The sequence below is a fragment of the Budorcas taxicolor genome, chromosome 11 (genome assembly GCF_023091745.1).
Source record: "Budorcas taxicolor isolate Tak-1 chromosome 11, Takin1.1, whole genome shotgun sequence".
In the NCBI taxonomy this organism is placed as follows: domain Eukaryota; kingdom Metazoa; phylum Chordata; class Mammalia; order Artiodactyla; family Bovidae; genus Budorcas; species Budorcas taxicolor.
In genome coordinates, this window is record NC_068920.1 from 81,290,964 (window position 1) to 81,313,063 (window position 22,100).

The following is a 22,100-nucleotide window of genomic DNA, read 5'->3' on the forward strand; positions in this document are numbered from 1 at the left end:
TCGGGGAAAACTGTCTTTTTTTTTTTTTTTTTGTGAAAGCAGCTACAGACAACATGTAAATGTATTTGTCCTATTAAATTTCACTTATAAAGATACGCATTAAGCAGCATTGGCTCAGGAATGCAGTTTGCCGACTTCTCCAACTGAAAAATTATGAACGTTGTGATTTTCCTGATCAGAAAGTTGAAGAGCCTTCAAATGTGGGAATAGTACTCCTTTATGAAATTTAGATGACAGATCAAATAAAAGATATCAAGATCTGAAGGATCACAATGGTTACTTAAGGATTTAATGCAGCGTAATTAAAAACATTTTTCTCCTTAATATGTTTTAATCTTACTATATACAGATTAAGCCAGATGACAAGCTACTATACAACAGCATGTTAAAAAACATATTTATTTTACACTATGTACAATCAGGAACATATTTAAAAGCATTGTCAATTAAAATAAATGAAGACCACAAATCACAATTTAGTTGGTTCTTTGTGTATATACTCACATTAAAATATAAAGAACATATACCAAAAAAGAGCCAAAAGTGTGCATTTTTCTAAAACTTGGTATATACATATTCCACTGGGAAAAAAGCAATCAAAAATGACTTTAACCAAAACTAAGTTCCTGTGATGTGTAGTAACCATTATATTGTTTATATGAGGTAGTAACTAAATTATTTTGGCCAAGTGTTAATACTCTAAATCAAAAGAAACATGAAAATGATCATAAAATAAGGCCAACAAAAGTAAAAATTCCACTAGAAATTTGAACTGATTCACTCTATGGAATGTTATAGTTCTTCAAAGTGATTCTATGAAATGTTTAGTGTGGACTCTCTGATAATGCTAACATACTCTGTGCATACTGTAACTCAGACAATGCAGTGCTACATCACGGTACCGCTATTCTGTGATTCAAAAATTTTTCAAAGGTATTGTTTTTAAGCAGAGACAAGCAATCTTATAGGATTCTTCTGAAATATAAAAAAGACCAGTTACTACAACAAGGGGTTAATTGGTTTGTTTCACATAGAAAACAATCCAAATACATTTAAAAAAGATGTTGTGGAGCCAAATGCATATTGACAATGTCACAGCTTACTTTTGTGACTTAATACATCACATATCAATACTTTGTGCAAATATAAACACACCAGTGTACTTGCATTAAAATTAAAAACAAGATTATAAAATGATTACAGCCTCCATTACAATTTTAAAAGTTACAAGATTTATCTTCATATTACTAAATTACATATAATAAAAATACAAGAGTGTTAAAGGTATGGTTTCATTGCCAGCATCCCATTTGGTAATATAGCCACACCCAAGAATATACTAAAGAATTCTTAAAATATTAATCCCAATTGCAGTTTCAACATTTACATCTGTACAGATAAGACATTTACTTGTACATCTCATAAAAGTACATTATCTACATAAATTCTTAGTGTGTGTCTTCAGCAATATGAAGTTTCACAGAAAAATACCGCCTATATGTACAAAGATTACTTAACAATGAATTAAGCACTTGTGTGGTTCAATATGCTAAATATATCCATACCACTTAAAACAAAAAATTGCCCCATCTTGTCTCATGCCACAATAAATTACAAGTAACTGAAGCCAGGTAACTGCGCTTTTGTACAGCTTCAAGCATCCGATAATGTTGCAGTGGTAGTGTTCTTTCTTTCTATAGTTAACTGTCAAAGCACATTTCTCAGTAACTGTTTTCATGACCCGCCAGGATGTATAAATTGCTATTTGCTGTGGGGTTATCAGTTGGCCTACTTTCCAAAACCACGACCCTAAAATAGTAAACAGACACATAAAAAACATATAACAAAACAAAGTTATTCTTACAAACTAATGTTACCAGAAAATTTTTCCACTGCTTCTTCATTATATGCCTCTAATAAATGCTGCTTATTTGCTATGTGGGCAGAAATCATTTGCAAATCACTATGATTAAAGAGGCAGTTCTAGCTCCGGGAAATAATTTTGCTGCCCACCACTCTCTTCTAAGCCAGTGTTGTTCTAAGAGCCAGAGGGGGTAAAACCTATAACTAGGAATAAGTAGGGGGAACTTAATTCTTATTATGAATTCTAAAAACAATGTGTAGTTCAAGAGTCAGAAAATAAATCAGAATAGAACCCCAAATCCTATTTGGTACTGTAACTGAAAACTTTTCTGTTTGCTAGCATATTGTATTTCCTCTTTCTTGTGTTGTAAATCATATTTGAGATATTATGTTTAATGCAAAACTAGTACTGACAACATCTATGCATTCCTGTTACTTGGAAGATCAGGCCCATTGTCAAAGGCTTTATAACTTTCTGTGAATACTTATAGCATGAAAAATATAATATTGAATATATTACTGCAGAAACTCCATTTCTCTTGAAAAAGAAACTAGTTTTATGCTGGATTTATAAAACATGTTTAGAACTATGTATTTAATACAACCACTTTTCCTACCTGTCAGATCCAAGTAGTCTGAAAATTCTTGTGCTATCTGAAATTTCTTGTGTTACCTGTTCAATGAAAATACCAATTTAACTTCTGAAATGAAAGATACAGAATTTTATATGGGCATTTAATTTATAACTCTATAGAAAAGAAATATAATTCCTAAGATGGAAACGGACCCCTTGTATGACCATTAACTTTCTTAAGTCAGCGCACAGGTATGTCCATTTGTTAGTCTAGGAAAAGTATGGCTGATTTTGAATCCATCATAAAACATGAAAGTAGTAAATGGAATACAGGCTCCCAGGGAAAAATTTAAAAGCAAAGCACCGAGTCCATTTTATTTATCAGAAACCTCTTATCAATTACTCTAATGCTAACAGCAAGGTTCTCGCAGCAGTAAGGCCCTTGTATCTGGTCCTTCCACTTAAAAGGCTGCAGTGTAGTGTGACGGGACAAACTCATGATTCCAGTTTCAATCCCAGGTCTCCCACCTACGAGTAGTGACAACTGCAAAAGGTATGTAACTTTTTGGAAGTGGTTTATCTTCTGCCAAAAGGGATAGACAGTATCTACCTTTCAGTGGTATCTTGCATATTCTTTTAAGTATTAGTGGGTTTAACGCCTAGTTAAGAAAATGCTCAGTAGGTAACAATTCTCTTTCCCATTTCTTTCTTAGTCTCCTGAAATAATATTTTCTGATGGCATACATCTTTAAAGAAGTCCTCAGTGTGAACAAGTACCAGTTGGGGAGTTAAGAATAAGTCTACAGGAGAAAGATAAACCCACTGTTTATTGTTGATTAAATGCAAAACATTCCCAATTATGATGGCAGTAGCCTCCCCCCAAAATCTGGTAGGCTGAAAAAAACAATTTGATTTTGAAAATAAAATTATCCTGGAAACAGCAGCGATTCTTGACTTCTTTTGTAACTCAGCACGCCTGAAGGATCTAACATGCTCACTTCAATAGTAGCAGTTCATCATCACTAACTGTCAATGTATTTTGGGATTTGCCTACTTAAAGGACAGACCATTTTTGGAGGGGTTGTATTTAGTAAGGGGTATCTAAGCAGTCTGAAAAAGTACCTCAGGATATTTTGGGACGAAATAATTTTTTAAAAATCATTCTCTTCTATCCAGCCTACAATGCTTTTCTTTCTCTGTCTGGTGTTTATTAGCTATGGACTATTCTTATCTCTAGGTTCCATTCCCTCAGGTGATTAAAAAAAAAAATCTTCCTGAGAGGTGAGCCCTCTTGTGGGAATAACTCCTGGAAACATACTGGCAGCCACCTTTCTTGAATACGTACCAAAGGCTAGGCATTATGCCAAGCACATTACTTATTTCCTTTTGTTTAATCTTAGCAACCCTATGAGGTAAGTACTATACTGTTATCCTCAATTCACAGATGAAAAAATACAGGCAAAGAGAAGTGAAGTGAAGTGCCAAGGTCACACAGTTACTGAAGAGGAAAAGTGAGACTGAACCCCAGGATCTTCTCTGAAACCTACACTCATGATCATTCTACCAGTACCGTTTACTGGTCAGGAGAAATGCTCTGAGCTTAATGCATAACAGTTTAAAAGACAAATAAGCTATTTTCTTACTCAAGGCACCTAATGTTTTCCTTTCCCTCCAATGCTCAAGTAGAAGTCTTACTATTGAGACTGGCGTGGGGTTACTGAAAGAACTCAGGATGATTTTACTTGCCTGTAATATTTTAAGGGACGAGTACCAAGTCTTGCTCATGTTATAACACCAGCACTTTCTGGCATAAATGATGAACTGAATTGAATACATCGTATGCTGCTGCTGCTAAGTCGCTTCAGTCAGGTCCGACTCTGTGCGACCCCATAGACGGCAGCCCAACAGGCTCCCCCGTCCCTGGGATTCTCCAGGCAAGAACACTGGAGTGGGTTGCCATTTCCTTCTCCAATGCATGAAAAGTGAAAAGTGAAAGTGAAGACGCTCAGTCATGTCTGACTCTTAGCGACCCCATGGACAGAAGCCTGCCAGGCTCCTCCATCCATGGGATTTTCCAGGCAAGAGTATTGGAGTGGGGTGCCACTGCCTTCCCCAGAATACGCTGTATGACTTGGAGTTAAATTAAGGAAGGAAGGAAACCCTTCACTTGGAGCCTTCACTAGTCATTTTTCTGAAATACAAAGTAGAAAAGGTGCTTCGGGGACAGAGAAAGCCGGCATCTGCACTCTTGCTCCAGGTGATGGTCTGGGAAAGTTGAAAGATTATCAGAGCTGGCTCACTTTTAGCAGTATTTAGGAAGCTCCTGTTCTGAATATAAGGGTACTCATATGGAAGCCCATAAAATAACGCACTGAACTTGTTTGACTTAATGGACAGAGAGAGGGGGCTATAAAGTATGTGCACTTGAATTTATCACTGAATTAAATACAGAAAATGTAACATTTCGTTGCACCAATCAGGAATTTTCCAAAGTTAAAGAAAACTCTGTGATGTAGAATTTGCCAAAAAGATCTTCATGACCCAGATAATCATGATGATGTGATCACTCATCTAGAGCCAGACATCTTGGAATGTGAAGTCAAGTGGGCCTTAGAAAGCATCACTACGAACAAAGCTAGTGGAGGTGATGGAATTCCAGTTGAGCTGTTTCAAATCCTGAAAGATGATGCTGTGAAAATGCTGCACTCAATATCGTAGCAAATTGGAAAAACTCAGCAGTGGCCACAGGATTGGAAAAGGTCAGTTTTCATTCCAATTCCAAAGAAAGGCAATGCCAAAGAATGCTCAAACTACCGCACAATTGCACTCATCTCACATGCTAATAAATTAATGCTCAAAATTCTCCAAGCCAGGCTTCAGCAATACGTGAACCGTGAACTCCCAGAAGTTCAAGCTGGTTTTAGAAAAGGCAGAGGAACCAGAGATCAAATGGCCAACAACCGCTGGATCATGGAAAAAGCAAGAGAGTTCCAGAAAAACATCTATTTCTGCTTTCTTGACTATGCCAAAGCCTTTGACTGTGTGGATCACAATAAACTGTGGAAAATTCTGAAAGAGATGGGAATACCAGACCACCTGACCTGCCTCTTGAGAAATCTGTATGCAGGTCAGGAAGCAACAGTTAGAACTGCACATGGAACAAGACTGGTTCCAAATAGGAAAAGGAGTACGTCAAGGCTGTATACTGTCACCTCGCTTATTTAACTTCTATGCAGAGTACATCATGAAAAATGCTGGACTGGAAGAAACACAAGCTGGAATCAAGATTGCTGGGAGAAATATCAATAACCTCAGATATGCAGATGACACCACCCTTATGGCAGAAAGTGAAGAGGAACTAAAAAGCCTCTTGAGGAAAGTGAAAGAGGAGAGCGAAAAAGTTGGCTTAAAGCTCAACATTCAGAAAACGAAGATCGTGGCATCTGGTCCCATCACTTCATGGGAAATAGATGGGGAAACAGTGGAAACAGTGTCAGACTTTATTTTGGGGGCTCCAAAATCACTGCAGATGGTGATTGCAGCCATGAAATTAAAAGATGCTTACTCCTTGGAAGAAAAGTTATGACCAACCTAGATAGTATATTCAAAAGCAGAGACATTACTTTGCCGACTAAGGTCCGTCTAGTCAAGGCTATGGTTTTTCCTGTGGTCATGTATGGATGTGAGAGTTGGACTGTGAAGAAGGCTGAGCCCCGAAGAATTGATGCTTTTGAACTGTGGTGTTGGAGAAGACTCTTGAGAGTCCCTTGGACTGCAAGGAGATCCAACCAGTCCATTCTGAAGATCAACCCTGGGATTTCTTTGGAAGGACTGATGCTAAAGCTGAAGCTCCAGTACTTTGGCCACCTCATGTGAAGAGTTGACTCATTGGAAAAGACTCTGATGCTGGGAGGGATTGGGGGCAGGCGGAGAAGGGGACGACCGAAGATGAGATGGCTGGATGGCATCACGGACTCGATGGAACGTGAGTCTGAGTGAACTCCGGGAGCTGGTGATGGACAGGGAGGCCTTGGCATGCTGAGTTCATGGGGTCGCAAAGAGTAGGACACAACTGAGTGACTGAACTGAACTGAACTTAGACTCTTTCATATTTCTTTTAATATTGTTTTATAGTTTTCAGAGTACAAGTTTACATGTCTTTTGTTAAACTTATTTTTCAGTATTTTATTCTTTTGATGCTATCGCAATTGAATTATTTTCTCAATTTCATTTTAGATTGCTCATTGCAAATACCATTGACATTGTTCTTTTCTTTTTTTCCTCTGTGTTCTTTGGATTATATAATGTGCTGCGATTCATGGGGTCGCAAAGAGTCGGACACGACTGAGCAACTGAACTGAACTGACAGGACTATTTAATGGCTGTAATTTTTAAAAAGATCACTTACCTCATTAGATCTAAAACTTCTACCTTGCATTCCATGTTTCCAGAAAGCTAGCACACTGTCTTGTAGGCAAACTAACAGGCAAGAACAGCTCAGTTACTGTTAATAGTACAAAAGTTCAACCAATAAGCATCATTTCACCCCTCTTTCTACCCTGAATAACAATATTTCAATTAATAACTGTTAGTCATTCCAGATTTATAATGGTATCTTTACCACACCACATACTGCACAGTATAACAGCATAAATACTTTATTGAACTGACTCATATTTTGGTAAGAAAAAGAAAATTCACTGAAAATATTTTTTGATTTAGGAAGTTTTGTTTTGTGAAAATATTTGAAACATATAGAAAAATAGGAGAATGACATAAAAACACATGTATCTACCATTCAACACTTAAATCCTAACATTTCCCCATATTTGTTCTTTATTTTAAATAAAAATGAATACTGCCAGCATCCCTATATGCTCCTCTAGTTCCATTCCAACCCTTCCTTCCTCCCTCCCTGAGATAACCACCTTACGAATTTGGTATCTGTTGTTCTCATGCATATTTTTACTATTAGAACATAGTGAGTTCACATGATCAGTGAACTTTATATTGTATGTTTCCAACTTTCATATATTTAGTGTGAGGAACCAAATGATGTTTCTAATTTTTTTTGTTATTACAAACAATGCTGCAATGAACATTCTTGTGCATGTGTGCGTACAAAGCCATTTCAGTTGTGTCCGACTCTGTGAGACCCTATGGATTATAGCCTGCCAGGATCCTCTGTCCATGGCATTTTCCAGGCAAGAACACTGGAGTGGGTTGCCATGCCCTCCTCCTGGGGGTCTTTCCAACCCAGGGATCGAAGCCATGTCTCTTATGCTTCCTGCACTGGCAGGCAGGTTCTTTTCCACCAGCACCATCTGGGAAGCCCTAAACGTTCCTGTGCCTCTCCCTACATACGTGTGCAAAACTGTCTCTGGAGTGGACACCTAGAAACAGAATTACTGGGATATGTGCCTTCTAAAAATTCTAGTTTTGCTTTCTGTATTTAAATATTTAATATATATTTTGGTGTATGTTCAGTGAAGATTCTTAATTTGTTTCCTGCAGATAACGAACTGTACTGGCATCATCTGTTGAACCCAACATCATTTCCCCACTGACATATGATATGAATATCCAATTACATGTAGCTCTACTTCTGAGCCTTCTGGTCCATTCTTCCATTTATCCCTGTGTTGATCCCACACTGTCTAATCACTATGGCTTCACAGTAAGGTTCAATATCAAGCAGGGCAAGTGTTCATCAAAATTTATTTTACTATTCTTGGCCTTTGGCTTATCCTTATGAATTTTAAGATCAGCTTATCAAGCAGCACAAGAATACCCTACTGGGTTTTTTTTTAACTGCAAATGCATTGCGTGTGTGGATTAATTTGTGAACTAATATCTTTCCCATATTCAGTCTTCCTATACCTCAACATGGTGTAGCTCATTTGTTCAAATCTTCTTTTATGCTTTTAAAAGATAACTTGGAATTTCCTAGATAATGATCTTACACATGTTTGACTACATTTATTCCTATGCATCTAACTGGCATGTCAGAAAGCTATCCATCTATGTTATTCATATGTAGCAATTGTGAATTTTCTTATTGGTTCTAATAGTTTAGAGTTGTATATTCTAGTAGATAATCATACCATCAGCAAAAAAAGATATTTTGCTTATTTCTTTCTAATCCTCATAGCTCCCTTTTCATAGTCTGAGACTGTGTTGTAATATGATGATAGCAAACCTCCTTATCTCATTATCTAGTATAATGGGAATCAGTTTAACCATTAAATGATATTTTTAATAGGCTGTACCAGATGAAGGACATTTCCTTCTACTGATAATTTCTAAAATGTTGTCTTTTTAAAAAACCAAGAGTGACTTAGATTTTACTGAATGCTTTTTGTGCATCTACTGAAGAGTTATGTAACTTTTGGCTTTTAATGTGCTCTACACAAATAAATTTTCTGCTGCTGAACTACCTTTGCTTTTCTGAGATAAAGTCTACTATTTGATGATATGGAATTCTATTTGCTAGTATTTTATATAAATTTTCCAAAATCTGTTTTCATGAGATTGGGAAACTGTGTTTTCTCCATAATTTAATTGATTTCACTATCAACAGTGCTAAATGAGTTTGAGCAAGCTCCAGGAGTTGGTGATGGACAGGGAAGCCTGGTGTGCTGTAGTCCTTGGGGTCACAGAGAGTTGGACACAATTGAGTGACTGAACTGAAGTGAGTGTTACTGATTTATTCTGCATTCCTTTCTTGTCTACAGTCTGAAGCAGTTTGTATATAGGACAGGGACTATTTCTTCTTTTAACAGTGGATAAAAATCCCCTATAAAGCCACCAGGCCTTATGTGCGGAGTCTTAATTAGCAGGTGGTTCAAACAACATGCCTGGCTCTTGTTCCCTGTCTTCGGTGGGACACTGCTAGTTTTCTTTACCACTCATGAGGGCATATCACTTTGAGTTTCTGGTTTTTTGCCTTTTTTTTGACCTGGCCATGTGTTTTTAAGTATGGATTCCATTTGAACATTTTGAGGAGACGTCCCTCAAAACTGACTTATTATCATCAGTGTCTGCTTGTTGGAGAGAGGCATTCTTTTTGGGAGAAAGATTAAAAATAGGACCAAGAATAAGACAAATGAACTATCTGCCCTTGGCCCTTACCTTCTGCTAATGCATATACATGCAAGGATCTTTACTGATAAAGGACACTGGAGAAACCAGTGTACAGCTAAATTAACCGCCATTCATATTCATCAGCATTCTATTATGGTCATTTTACCCTATTTTTCCTGAATGCAATCATTTTAGAATACTGATTCTGTAAGAAATCTTTTTCCAGAAAAAATTCTTATCAAGCATAATGTAAAAATAGCAAGAAGGAAATTCCATATACTTAAGGATCTGTGATCAGCAGACATAACAGCAAAAATAATAGACTATACTAAATTGTAAAGCACTTATTGGGAAACTCTATAGGAGTCTCAAGAAAATGGAAATTCACAACTAGGTTATGAATAACAATATTTAATTATTTATTTTGAAAATGCCCAATCTGTAGGGAAGACGACATTATTTACCGATTATATCAAAGTTGTTAAACTATTTTAGGGAATATGTAAAAGCAAAGACTAATACCTCATATTCATTATACCCTATATTTAAAAAAATGAGTCCTTAGTAATATATTTTTATAATTTCAAATAACTATTGGACAAATTATTCTAAGCAGCTGATAATGCAATCAAACAACAAACTCAAAACTCTGACTTACCTATTGATTCAATCTGGAAATCAAAAGTGAGTTCGGATGATAATTTTCTGCTAGATTTTAATCTTCCTTGGAGATTTACTATTTTTATACAACCTATAATGGAAAAAAGTCACTTAGAAACTAAGATAAAAGAAATCTTATTAAGATAAAGATATTCATAAACAAAAACTTACAGTCCAAGCATACAAGAATGGTATCTCTCTCCAGCTGCGTTACATGAGTCACACTTGTCTGTGGGGTATCTACAATACAAACAAACTTGATAAAACTTACAGGAAACAGTAATATTTAAAGCACAGAGACATTAAAAAAAGAATTCTGAATATAACTGAATTTGAAATAGATATATATTTTCAGTCATACGCATGCAGTCGTTGACTCAGATGGGTTTGGGTTCAAACTCTGATATAAGAGCTAAACTGAGGGAGTGCTTCATGGAGGGTTAGCTATTGTCATTACTACCGGTGATGCACTATGCTATTCATATGTGAGATCTATATTATGGCAATGATTAATTTCGGATTTTAAGCTCAGAAGGCCAAGGGTTGTGCTTCGTACATCATTATATGTGGTGCCTAGCACATGCAATTAATATTTACTGAATGAATGAATCAGAGAGTTAATCACTTTGAATACAAATAAGTTAAAAAAATACTGACATATTTTGAGAAGTATGAAGCATCATAAAAATGCAGAGGGCTTATTTTTATAATAATGATTTATCCAAGTTCTAACAAACCTAAAATATTTAAATAACTTAGTTTTCCAGAAAGTGAGAAGTAAGATATCCCAAATTTTGTATGAATATCAAAGCTAAAACTGTTGAGCTATAGGCCTTTGTTTCTGGAGAGTGGTTCTGAAGTCTAGTCTATCAGTCTAGTTTTTTACTTCCCATAGTATTTAGAATCTTAATAAATCCAAGGGCAGCTGTAGTTCAGACTTTCACACATACCCTGTCACTAGCCAGGGTTGGAAGGATAAGGAACAGGCCTCCTATACATCAGGCCAACCAGATCTTTGTAACTCTTACACATTTGGTGAAAATTAGTCAAGAAGCCAGTCTAGCATTACGAGATAGAAAGCCAGGAAAATGAGATTTACAAATGGTTTATAATAATTAATTTCCAAATACTGAAGTCATCTGGAGGTCTACTGATGTCCAGCTGCCACCTCCAGATATTCTTATTTAAATAGAGGTATGTGTGTGTGACTTGATGTATCAAGACTGTTAAAATCTTCTCAAGTGGATTCTACTATGCAGCAGAGTTTAGGAAACCACAGCTTATAATTTCAGCTCATACAAAATCTTAAACATACTTTCGCCCTCTTACTCAACCTCATCATCTCAAAATCAGAAATGAATTATACCTGTTGTATTTAACTTCTAATAAAGGGATTTCATTATGCTAAGATAAGCAATCAAAAATTCCTGGGACGGAAGGTACAAAACTCTTCTGTCAGGAAATGAGAGGCCCTTCATTAAACAATTGGTAGAAAAGGATTTAAAATTAAAATGGTTGGGAGAAAAACACAACTGAAATTCACTAAATAAAATATTAGTCAACCAACAATAGAAGGGAAGAAATTAGAAAGCAGGAGTTAGACCATGTCTGAAAGGGTAGATACCATCTAAAAAGGGAGAATTTAACAAGAGAATTTGAGGAAGCCAAAGACAAGCCACATAATGTTGCCTAGGGCTGGCCATGCAAACGGAAAGCTGCTCGAGTTCCCTGGGCTTCAGCAGCCATGAGACTGTCTTTAGATTTCTGTTAAATGTGTCTAAATGTGTGATCTTTTTTTTTCCCCAATGCCAAAAACCTCAGTCTCTTAATTTTTTTCCTTTAGTGAACACTCTTTCAGGCTTCCAACAAATTCCTGACTAATCAATATTTGTTGGTTAACACTTCTCTAAGTTGTCAAAGACTCTGAGCAAAGGGCCTTTGCAAGACCTTTAAAAATTACCTTAAAAAATGGCCACACCTATTTTACAGCAAAACATTGTACAATGTCATTTTTTAGGCAAAAACACAAAAGGGGCTTCATAACAAACACAGTGTTTTAAAAACAAAGATAAAAAGACCTTTAAGGTCATTTTTTTTTTTAAAGTGTAACAGTTTAATCAGATTTATTTACCACAAAACCCAAGTTTTGCCAATGTGTATGGATTGCAACAATGCAACTGAGGGTTTCAAACTATCATCAAATTTCTGTAAAAAACTCATTAATTGGAGATATTATTTCCTAAGATACAAGCTATGAAGGAAGAATGTGCTACAACTGGGAAATGTAGATCAAAATTTAGGAAATATATAAAAGAATTATTTTCAAGCACCCTCAAACACTTTGGAGGTGCTTTACTATTTACTTAATATTTTGTATCCTAATTACAAATGATTAAAAATATTTATTGAAGTTACCAGGTAGTACCTGTGTATCAATTACAAAAATATACTGGAAAATATACTTAATGCAGCTTTTCCTTTTTATATAAATCAGGCTTTCTACTAGCCTCTTGATGAAGGTGAAAAAGCAGAGTAAAAAAGCTGGCTTAAAACCCAACATTCAAAAAACTAAGATCACGGCATATGGTCTTATCACTTTATGGCAAATAGATGGGGGAAATGTGCAAACAGTGTCAGATTTCATTTTCTTGGGTTCCAAAATCAACGTGGACTGACTGTAGCCACGAAATTAAAAGATGCTTGCTCCTTGGAAGAATAGCTGTGGAAAACCTAGACAGTGTCTTAAAAAGCAGAGACATCATTTTGCTGACAAAGCTCCATATAGTCAAAGCTATGGTTTTTCCAGTGGTCATGTATGAATGTGAGAGTTGGACCAAAAGGAAGGCTGAGCACTGAAGAATTGATGCTTTTGAACTGTGTTGCTAGAGGAGAATCTTGAGAATCTCTTGGATAGCAACGAGATCAAACCAGCCCATCCTAAAGGAAATCAACCCTCAATACTCATTGGAAGGACTGATGCTGAAGCTCCAATACTTTGGCCACCTGATGCGAAGAGCTGACTCATTAGAATAGACCCTTATGCTGGGAAAAACTGAGGGCAAGAGGAGAAGGGGTGACACAGGATGAGATGGTTGGATGGCATCACTGACTCAATGGACATGAGTTTGAGGAAACTCAGGGAGGTAAGTGATGGACAGAGAAGGGTGGTGTGCTGCAGTTCATGGGGTCGCAAACAGTTGGATAAGACTTGCACTACCAACAAGGTTTGTGTGTATATATATATATATATATATATATGTGGTTCTCCACGTGTGGTCCCTGTATTAACATTGTCAACATCCTGGGAACTTACACACTGAAAATTCTCAGGCCTCACCCAGATCTACTGAATGAAAAACTTGGGGGTGGGACCCAGCCAAGTGATTCTGACACACACTCAAGTTTGGGAGACACCAGAATGTTTTAAATGAGTCAAACAAATTAGCTATTTCAAAGCAAGTCATCTTCTCTTTTTCCAGTTCACTAAGTTACTCAAGACTGGATTTTTATGCACTGTACTCGTCCGATGAAAGATACAGTAAATTTATTACTTAAAAAACCAGTCTATGCACTGGCCTTAATAATTAAATAAAAACCACCAACCTGATTCTGTAAACCACGAGGAGGTAGAATTTGGATTGACTGTTTCAAATCGAACCACCTGGTTGAAGTCTCTCCCTTTACTGACACCAACACAGACTAAAGGGTACTCCTGTTCAGGAACCACCAGCATTTCAAACATTCTAAGTGGGCATGGTATAGGAAAATCTATGTGCTGGAAAAAAACAAAATATATTAAAAAAGGAAAACAAAAGCCAAGTAATTTCATGGGAATGCCGTTAAGAAGGTTTAGTTTTATGAAAATACACAACAGAGTACTCTCTACTATAAAGACTGCTGCTTCTCACAGAAACTCAGAGTATGCAGAAAAATCCAAATTATGAAGCATCTTATAAAGATTTTAGCTTCGCACTGTAATTTTTAAGTTAAATACCCCACATTTTAGCATCAGAATTGGAAACAGATCCACCAACTGTGTGGCTGGTCTGAGAGTCCCCCCACCTCCACCCTTTGAGGTAGAGTCTCTTGTTCCCTAATTGGACACTGCACTTCAGTAACACTCCTCTGCCTTCTTATCCAACTGGGCAAACATGGGTGAGAAAAACTGAAATGCTAATTAGCAAGAGACATTCCTCTTGTAAGTATGGACAGGGGGAAAAAAAAAAAAACCCACAAAAGAAATTAGCCCTGTATTTCAAGTGATTCTATTCAATAAATTAATTACAATGCAACTGATTTTCATTATATATAAGCTTAAAATTATTTTTATTTTACTACAAAGAGACTACATTCACATTCTGGAACTCTGGAAAAATAGAAAACATTCACTTTGTTAGTCATCAGGAGAAAACAACCAAGATAACTATACACATCCACCAGAAGAACGAGAATAATAAGGGTTACTCAGAGAAAAGCAGACAAATGCTCATAACACTGATGGTGGCAGAACAAACTGGTACGACCACAGTGGTTAATTACATCACTTTTTAATGCCAAAGATATGCATCTCTTAGAGTGTTAGAAATAACACTCCTAGTTATACAACCTACAGAGCATGGCTGTACAGGCACACAGGAGACCTATGCAAAAGTATACACAAGCTTCATTGCTAAGAGTAACAAAAAAACTGCAAGTAACCCAAATGCCTAAAGCAGATAAAATGATGCCAGTTTCACACAATCAGAAATTAGAGTGCAATCAAAATGAACAAACTATGGCTATATCCAACAAGTACCCAAATACAATGTTGCACAAAAGAAGTCAGACCCAAATGAATATGATTCCACTTCCATACTGTTGAAACATTACATAAAATGCTAACGTTTAGGGGTATGTGCTAACAATGGTAAAAATGGAAAATAAGGGAGCTGATTTGTAGAGGGGGTGGTGCTATGAGGAGCTCTGGGGTGCTGGCAATGTTCTTCCTTACAATAAAAAGGTTTATAAAAAATATATTAGTCTTACACATATTTTATTAGGTCTACTTATAATTGATTTTTGTTGCTCCTATAAATGAGCTGTTTTCATTATATTTCTCAATGGGTACTGTCAGTATCTTTAAAAGCTACTGAAATTAATATTTTTTAATTCTGTAGTTTACTTATAAATTCTAAAGAAAATAAATTATAGAGAAAATAAACAGGTAAAACGGGGCTACCACAACCAACTGTCTTAAAGTGTCAGAAGATGCAGTGTGATCCTCATGACTGGAAGGTGAAACTCTGCCCACACCTGTTGTTCCCACATTGCTCCTTCCCCGAAACTGCTAAGTGCCTCCATCCCAGAGCTTTAGATATGCCTTCAACAAACACCCTATGCACATGCTCACTGGGAGCATCCCTACCACCTGGGGATGTGCTTTAGATAAAATCTGTCCTATTTTTAATAAAGTAAAACATTTAAAATAATTCTCTTTGAAATGTGGAAACAGCAGTGGGACAGGAAGAAAACAATGCTTCTGTGTTTTTTCCTCAGTAAATTAGAAAACCAACAGATTGTGACTACTTCTACTTAGCTTCCAATAATAACTAAACAATATGTATAAGTCACTAGCAGAAGAGCGTTCCCATAAAATAGTTTCAAAACCAGTCGCTACTAATGATAGTCCTTGAGGGAAATAATTATCTCTTACTCATTTTTTTTTCTTTTAAAATTAATTTTTTATTGAAGGATAATAGCTTTACAGAATTTTGTTGTTTCCTGTCAAACCTCAACATGAATCAGCCATAGGTATACATACATCCCCTCCCTTTTGAACCTCCCTGCCACCTCCCTTCCCATCCCACTCCTCAAGGTTGATACAGAGGCCCTGTTTGAGCTTCCTGAGCCATACAGCAAATTCCCACTGGCTATCTATTCTACATATGGTAATGTAAGTTTCCATGTTACTCTTTCCATACACCCCACCCTCTCCTCCCCTCTCCCCATGTCCATAAGCCTATTCTCTATGTCTGTTTCTCCACTGCTGCCCTGTAAATAAGTTCTTCAGTACCATTCTTCTAGATTCTGTATACATGTGTTAGAATATGATATTTATCTTTCTCTTTCTGACTCATTTCATTCTGTATAATAGGTTCTAGGTTTATCCACCTCATCAGAACTGACTCAAATGCGTTCCTTTTTATGCCTGAGTAATATTCCAATGTGTAGATTAGTCCTGCGTGTTCTTTGGAAGGAATGATGCTAAAGCTGAAACTCCAGTACTTTGGCCACCTCATGCGAAGAGCTGACTCATTGAAAAAGACTCTGATGCTGGGAGGGATTGGGGGCAGGAGGAGAAGGGGACAACAGAGGATGAGATGGCTGGATGGCATCACCGACTCGATGGACGTGAGTTTGAGTGAACTCTGGGAGTTGGTGATGCACAGGGAGGCCTGGGGTGCTGCAATTCATAGGGTTGCAAAGAGCCAGGCAGGACTGAGCAACTGAACTGAACTGAACTGAACTGAACTGATATGTACCACAACTTCTTTATTCATTCATCTGTCCATGGACAGCTGGGATGCTTCCATGTTCTAGCTATTGTAAATAGTGCTGTAATGAACAATGGTACACATGTGTCTTTTTCAACCCTGGTTTCCTCAGGGTATATGCCTAGGAGTTGGATATCTGGGTCATATGATGGTTTTTTAAGGAATCTCCGTACTGTCTTCCACAATGGCTGTATCAATTTACATTCCCACCAACAGTGGAAGAGTGTTCCCTTTTCTCCACACCCTCTCTCTTACTCATTTTTATCTGTCTAATTAAATAGCACTGTACCTGATTTGTAATAAGCACATGAATATCTGCTTCAACTTATGACTTTTATTTATATTGAAAATAAAACAGTGTAGTGAAGCAAAAACTTAGAAAATGTCATGAAGAGTAAGAATACAGAAAACATAAGAATGTTTTTGAATACATCTGGTAAGACTTATAGAAACATCATAAATACTAATTGAGATAATATCAAATATAGAAACAAAATACACTCAAGAGAAATCTCAAAGCAGAGAGACAAAGAAAGGAGAATTGGGTTTAGATGAAGGACAGTAAAGAAGGGCATGTGTCTCAGGGAGTTTAAGGAAAGTGGGAAGAGTGAGAAGTCTTAAAGGAGGCCTACAAGTAGAACTGTATGTAAGGCTAACATCCTAGAATCCTGGCAATAGGCCTCACCAGTCAGCGCCAAGCTCCCTGGTACCCAGAAAAAAGAAAACATGCATGGGTAATTTTTAAGCTTCCCATGCCTTCAAAATATATATTCTCTCCGGCATGCTCTTTTTTCTATATTTATTTTTAATTGGAAGATAATTACATCACAAAACTTCATGACTTTGCACGTCATCCTTGTGCAGGGGCCAAGCTAATCTGTATTGTTCCAATTTTATTAGTAGTATATGTGCTATCGAAGCAAGCACCTGTATGTTCTTAATACAGAAAGTTCCTTTAATAGAGAGGATCTTTCACTATGTATTAAGATAAATAGTTTAACATATCGGGTAACACATAAAATTCATTCATACTTAGGTTTAATCAGACTATTAGTATCCATGAACAACTGACGTAATCAAACTATTTTTCATTTTGATTGAGGTTGGGAAAGAAAGGAATAGGAAGGACATACTGTAACAGACTAAGGATAAAGACAGAGAAGGGAAGGGCTACAGGAAAATGATAATACACACTTCACCACTCCATCTAGGATACGCTATGCTTTTGTCAGACAGAAAAGAACAAAGAGGAACTTAGAACAAAAACAGGTGGACAGAAATGGGCTGGGTTCAGAAGTTCTGTTTTGCACAATTTATAAGGTTATTTTCCCTTTCAGCTTTTTGTTGAAAGAATTTCTGTTTCACTAAATTTGTGAAAATATTACTTCAATGGGTGGTAAATTCTTGAAACTCTTTATTTCATTTCTTTAGTCCTAGTTAATTGTGAGGTTAATAAATACTGATGTGAAAATTAAAACTAGATTCCCTAGTCACTCATAAAATTTTAAATAACAGGATGCCGATACTTTAAACATCTTAATTCTATATTATATAATTTAGGAAGAATCCACTCCAATTATTTTGATCCCAATTTCTATGGAGATAGCAAATGCTCATGAAATACTACTTAATGTATACAAAATAGCGAGGAAAACAGCATAAAAAATTCACCTGCTATTTCTTTGGAGTGACTGAGCCAGCACTTCATACACTTTCAGTTAGCTTTTCCTCTAAATCTAAATTACAGCTGAGTGATATTAAATGTTTTAAAAAATATTCATTAGAGGGACCTCCCTGGCAGCACAGTAGTTAAGACTCCATGCTTCCCCTGCAAGGGGCACAGGTTTGATCCCTGGTCAGGGAACTAAAATCTCCATGCCATGTGGCACAGCCAAAAAAATTTTTTTTCGTTAAAAGATTCTAGAGACACTAAGGCACAAAAAACGATCCATGGGAAGGCCTAGGTGAACTAACAGGATGGGAGATAGTCAAAACAAATTATTTCCCCTTCATGTTTATTCCTTGACTTTTCAAGCCAAATGCCAATCTGTAGACTGTCCCTGTGCTACAATGGAACAAGTCAACCAGAGAACATATTCAGACAAAACCTCACTGCGCTCTTAGTACCTCCTGTTCTTGATATCAGACTGTGTATGTGATTCAGTACTTCAGGCTTCCACTGTCACATCCCTGAACTATCGTGTCCGACTCTTTGCAACCCCATGGACACCAGGCTCCTCTGTCCGTGGGATTTTCTAGGCAAGAGTACTGGAGCGGGTTGCCATTTCCTTCTCCAGGGATTCTTCCCAACCCAGCGATCGAACCCAGGTCTCCTGCATTGTAGACAGATGCTTTACCGTCTGAGCCACTAGGGAAGTCCTGAACTATCTATCTAGTCTCTTTTACAACTTCTATCAGGCCAATGGAGTTTTTTTTTAAATAATTAGGCAGATTTTTACCACTCTGCCATATAATCCAAAATCATTACATCGTCTTGAGAATTAACTGGAAAAGTTTTCTTGAAAGAACAGGAAAACTGATAAGCTTTTACGCGAAAAATGATATAGGTTGATGCTTACCTTAATTAACATAAATTTCTGCATTGGTTCAACCCATTCTAATAGAACAATGCTAGTTTGAAGTGCCCCACATAGGTATTTATGGCCTGTGTAAGGATTTCTCACTGTCAAGGCAAAAAAGTATATGTAAGTTTTCTTACAATGCAAAGTTTTTACAGTAATAGTTGCCTGCTCCAAAAACAAACAAATGAAAGGTGGAGGCCAGTTCAATTTGTTAATTAGATTGCAGAGTGAAAAAGAAATACTGTTTCAGATAGGAGTGCAAAACTCTCATCACTTTCAGGATTTTTATTTGTATGCTCAAAAACTGCTGGTTGTTATGGGGCCAGGGGTTGGGAAGAAGAACTTTAAGTCTTATGGTAGCAGAAGAACTTTAGGTCTTACGGTAGCAGAGAGATTAACTGAGACAGCAAGATCCTGAAGAAAGGTTTAAAGCAGATTTGGGGAAATGTTCCCACACGGATAGCTGTAGTACATTTAGGGTGATTCGGGGTGCTCTTGGTAGTATTGTTCAGAGGCAGTACTGCTTTGGTCTTCACTAGATGGAGGCATTAATCAAGATGCAGGTTTACAAATTAAAAAACTGAATTGCCTCAGAGGTTTTTAAGGGAGGAAAGAAAACAATTTTTCGCTTTTCCTAGATACGAATCAACCAGTTAATTGTTATGGGGGTTGAGGAGGACTTTAGGCTCGTGGTATGTGAACAAGGAGACTATGACTTGCACATCACAAGCATTAAGTTTCATGTATTAAAGGTATGAGAGTAAATAACAAGTATACTGAGTGAATAAACGCAGTCTCAAAAGCCATTACTAAGCAGAATGGTGAATGATTAGTAACAGGCTCCTTAGAGAACAGGGTATGGTAAAGTGCTGTAATAAAGTCATCCTCCATTTATTTAGTCAATAAATTATTTGTGAAACAACTATGCGTGCAAAGTTCTACATTAGGTTTAGTTTACATGAAAATAGAATGGGCAATACATTTATTTTACTTAAGGGAGAAAAGTAAACTATTACTGGCAGGATGTCCTGGAGTACTACGGTTTTACACTAGATTGAAAAATGAGCCCCACAGCATCCTCTTATCCACTCTGTAAAACAGGACAGCTGTGTGATTTTGGATGGTTTACTTACCAACACAACACTTCTGACACCACTTGGTTTCAGGGATTTTTGCTGATACAGCAAATTTCCTAAATGGAAATGGAAATGAATATACAATACATGCAGGTGAAGTTCGTATATGAAAATACTACTGTTTTACAACAGTGGAGAAAAGATGAGTTGTTTAAAAACTGGTCCAGACATAATGGGTTATCTATTAAAAATAAGAATCAACTGGATACCTTTCTCAACCCTCCTCTAATCAATTCCAAATGGATAAAGAATTTAAACGTGAATAACAAAACTATAAAATATATAGATTTTTGAAGTATATGACCACAGGATTACTTTAAAAAATGCAAAAATAGATTATACAGGAAAATAATGATAAACTTAGATTGATTTTTTTTTTTCACTGATGTATCCCTAGCAACTCAAACTATGCTGCTGCTGCTGCTAAGTCGCTTCAGTCATGTCTGACTCTGTGCGACCCCATAGACAGCAGACTACCAGGCTCCCCCATCCCTGGGATTCTCCAGGCAAGAACACTGGAGTGGGTTGCCATTTCCTTCTCCAACGTGTGAAAGTGAAAAGTGAAAGTGAAGTCACTCAGTCGTGCCTGACTCGCGACCCCATGGACTGCAGCCCACCAGGCTCCTCCGTCCATGGGATTTTCCAGGCAAGAGTACTGGAGTGGGGTGCCATTGCCTTTTCTGTTAAACTATGAGTGGCATTCAATTCGTTGAATGTATTTAGTAAATTATTAACTTTAGTTTATCAAAAGACAGAGCTGAGAAAGTAAAAAGACGAGCCACAAACTGGGAAAACAATAGGACTCTGTTCTGATAAAAATGGTATCAAAAAGTTAATACATTAAAGCTTATGTGCCTTCCATTGTTCGGGAGCTCTATATGATTTTAAAGGTTGGTGGTCAGTTTCCATGCCCACAGGAATTTAAGATTTATTAAGTTAGAAAGCAGAATGGAGTCATGCTCTAAGAAGGCGGGAAAACAACAGCAGAAAGTGGCAGCTGGGAGAAAAAATGGGGCACATAAACTATATAGGAAGAAAGAAACCTCGTGATACCCTTAAGTCCAACTATAGATACTATAGTACAAACATAATAAATCAAGTTCATGATCATAACTAATTCATCATGAAAAGATCCAGTTAAACTCAGTGTAATCTATTTTAAGAAGACAGAAAAGCTTGCAGTATATTTTAAAATGATTTTCATTGAAAAGTTAATTTTTAAAAAGCTTTTGTGCACAAAGTGGCAAATCTTAGCTATACTGTAAACTCAGCAATTAACAACAAATTTTTAAGGTACTTAAAAGTTAAGGTTCTAAATTAGTTGCTTTACAACTAATACTGTAAAGGAAGAATGGTTACACTACACAAGTATTGTAAAGTACAATTTATACCAGACTCAGAAGACTTTTACTCAACAAATACGGTCCAATATAATAATAACCAAAATAATAATAATGACTAAACAGAAGAGCAAACATAATTAAAAATCCCTGTAAGTAGAAAAACAAAACACCTAAATGTCTAAGTATCTTCTTATAAAAATCTTCAATTAATAAGTCACTTAAATTTTCTAAGTTTAGAAACTACTTTGAAAAAAATTCAATGTATTCAAATTGACACATATAAGTCAAAAGCACTATATGTGATATAAAATTACAAGCAAACTAGA

The 22,100-nt window shown here is 36.6% G+C and overlaps 1 protein-coding gene and 1 non-coding gene across 2 annotated transcripts in view; both read right to left on the reverse strand.

The window, feature by feature from the left end:
- Nucleotides 1–275: 275 nt before the first annotated feature.
- The window catches only part of MAP4K3 (mitogen-activated protein kinase kinase kinase kinase 3), a 187,945-nt gene continuing 166,120 nt past the window's right edge, over nucleotides 276–22,100 (reverse strand). The window contains exons 28-35 of the mRNA XM_052649831.1: nucleotides 20,429–20,487; nucleotides 19,293–19,396; nucleotides 13,784–13,955; nucleotides 10,352–10,420; nucleotides 10,179–10,271; nucleotides 6,846–6,916; nucleotides 2,481–2,536; nucleotides 276–1,809 (exon numbers count right to left, since the gene is read on the reverse strand). Of these exons, the coding sequence (XP_052505791.1) occupies nucleotides 1,722–1,809; nucleotides 2,481–2,536; nucleotides 6,846–6,916; nucleotides 10,179–10,271; nucleotides 10,352–10,420; nucleotides 13,784–13,955; nucleotides 19,293–19,396; nucleotides 20,429–20,487 (712 nt within the window). The 3' untranslated portion in view covers nucleotides 276–1,721. The remainder of the gene's footprint in view (nucleotides 1,810–2,480; nucleotides 2,537–6,845; nucleotides 6,917–10,178; nucleotides 10,272–10,351; nucleotides 10,421–13,783; nucleotides 13,956–19,292; nucleotides 19,397–20,428; nucleotides 20,488–22,100) is intronic.
- LOC128057054 (U6 spliceosomal RNA) lies at nucleotides 17,533–17,640 on the reverse strand. The gene has a single exon (XR_008200245.1). It is a non-coding gene; the product is annotated as a U6 spliceosomal RNA (small nuclear RNA).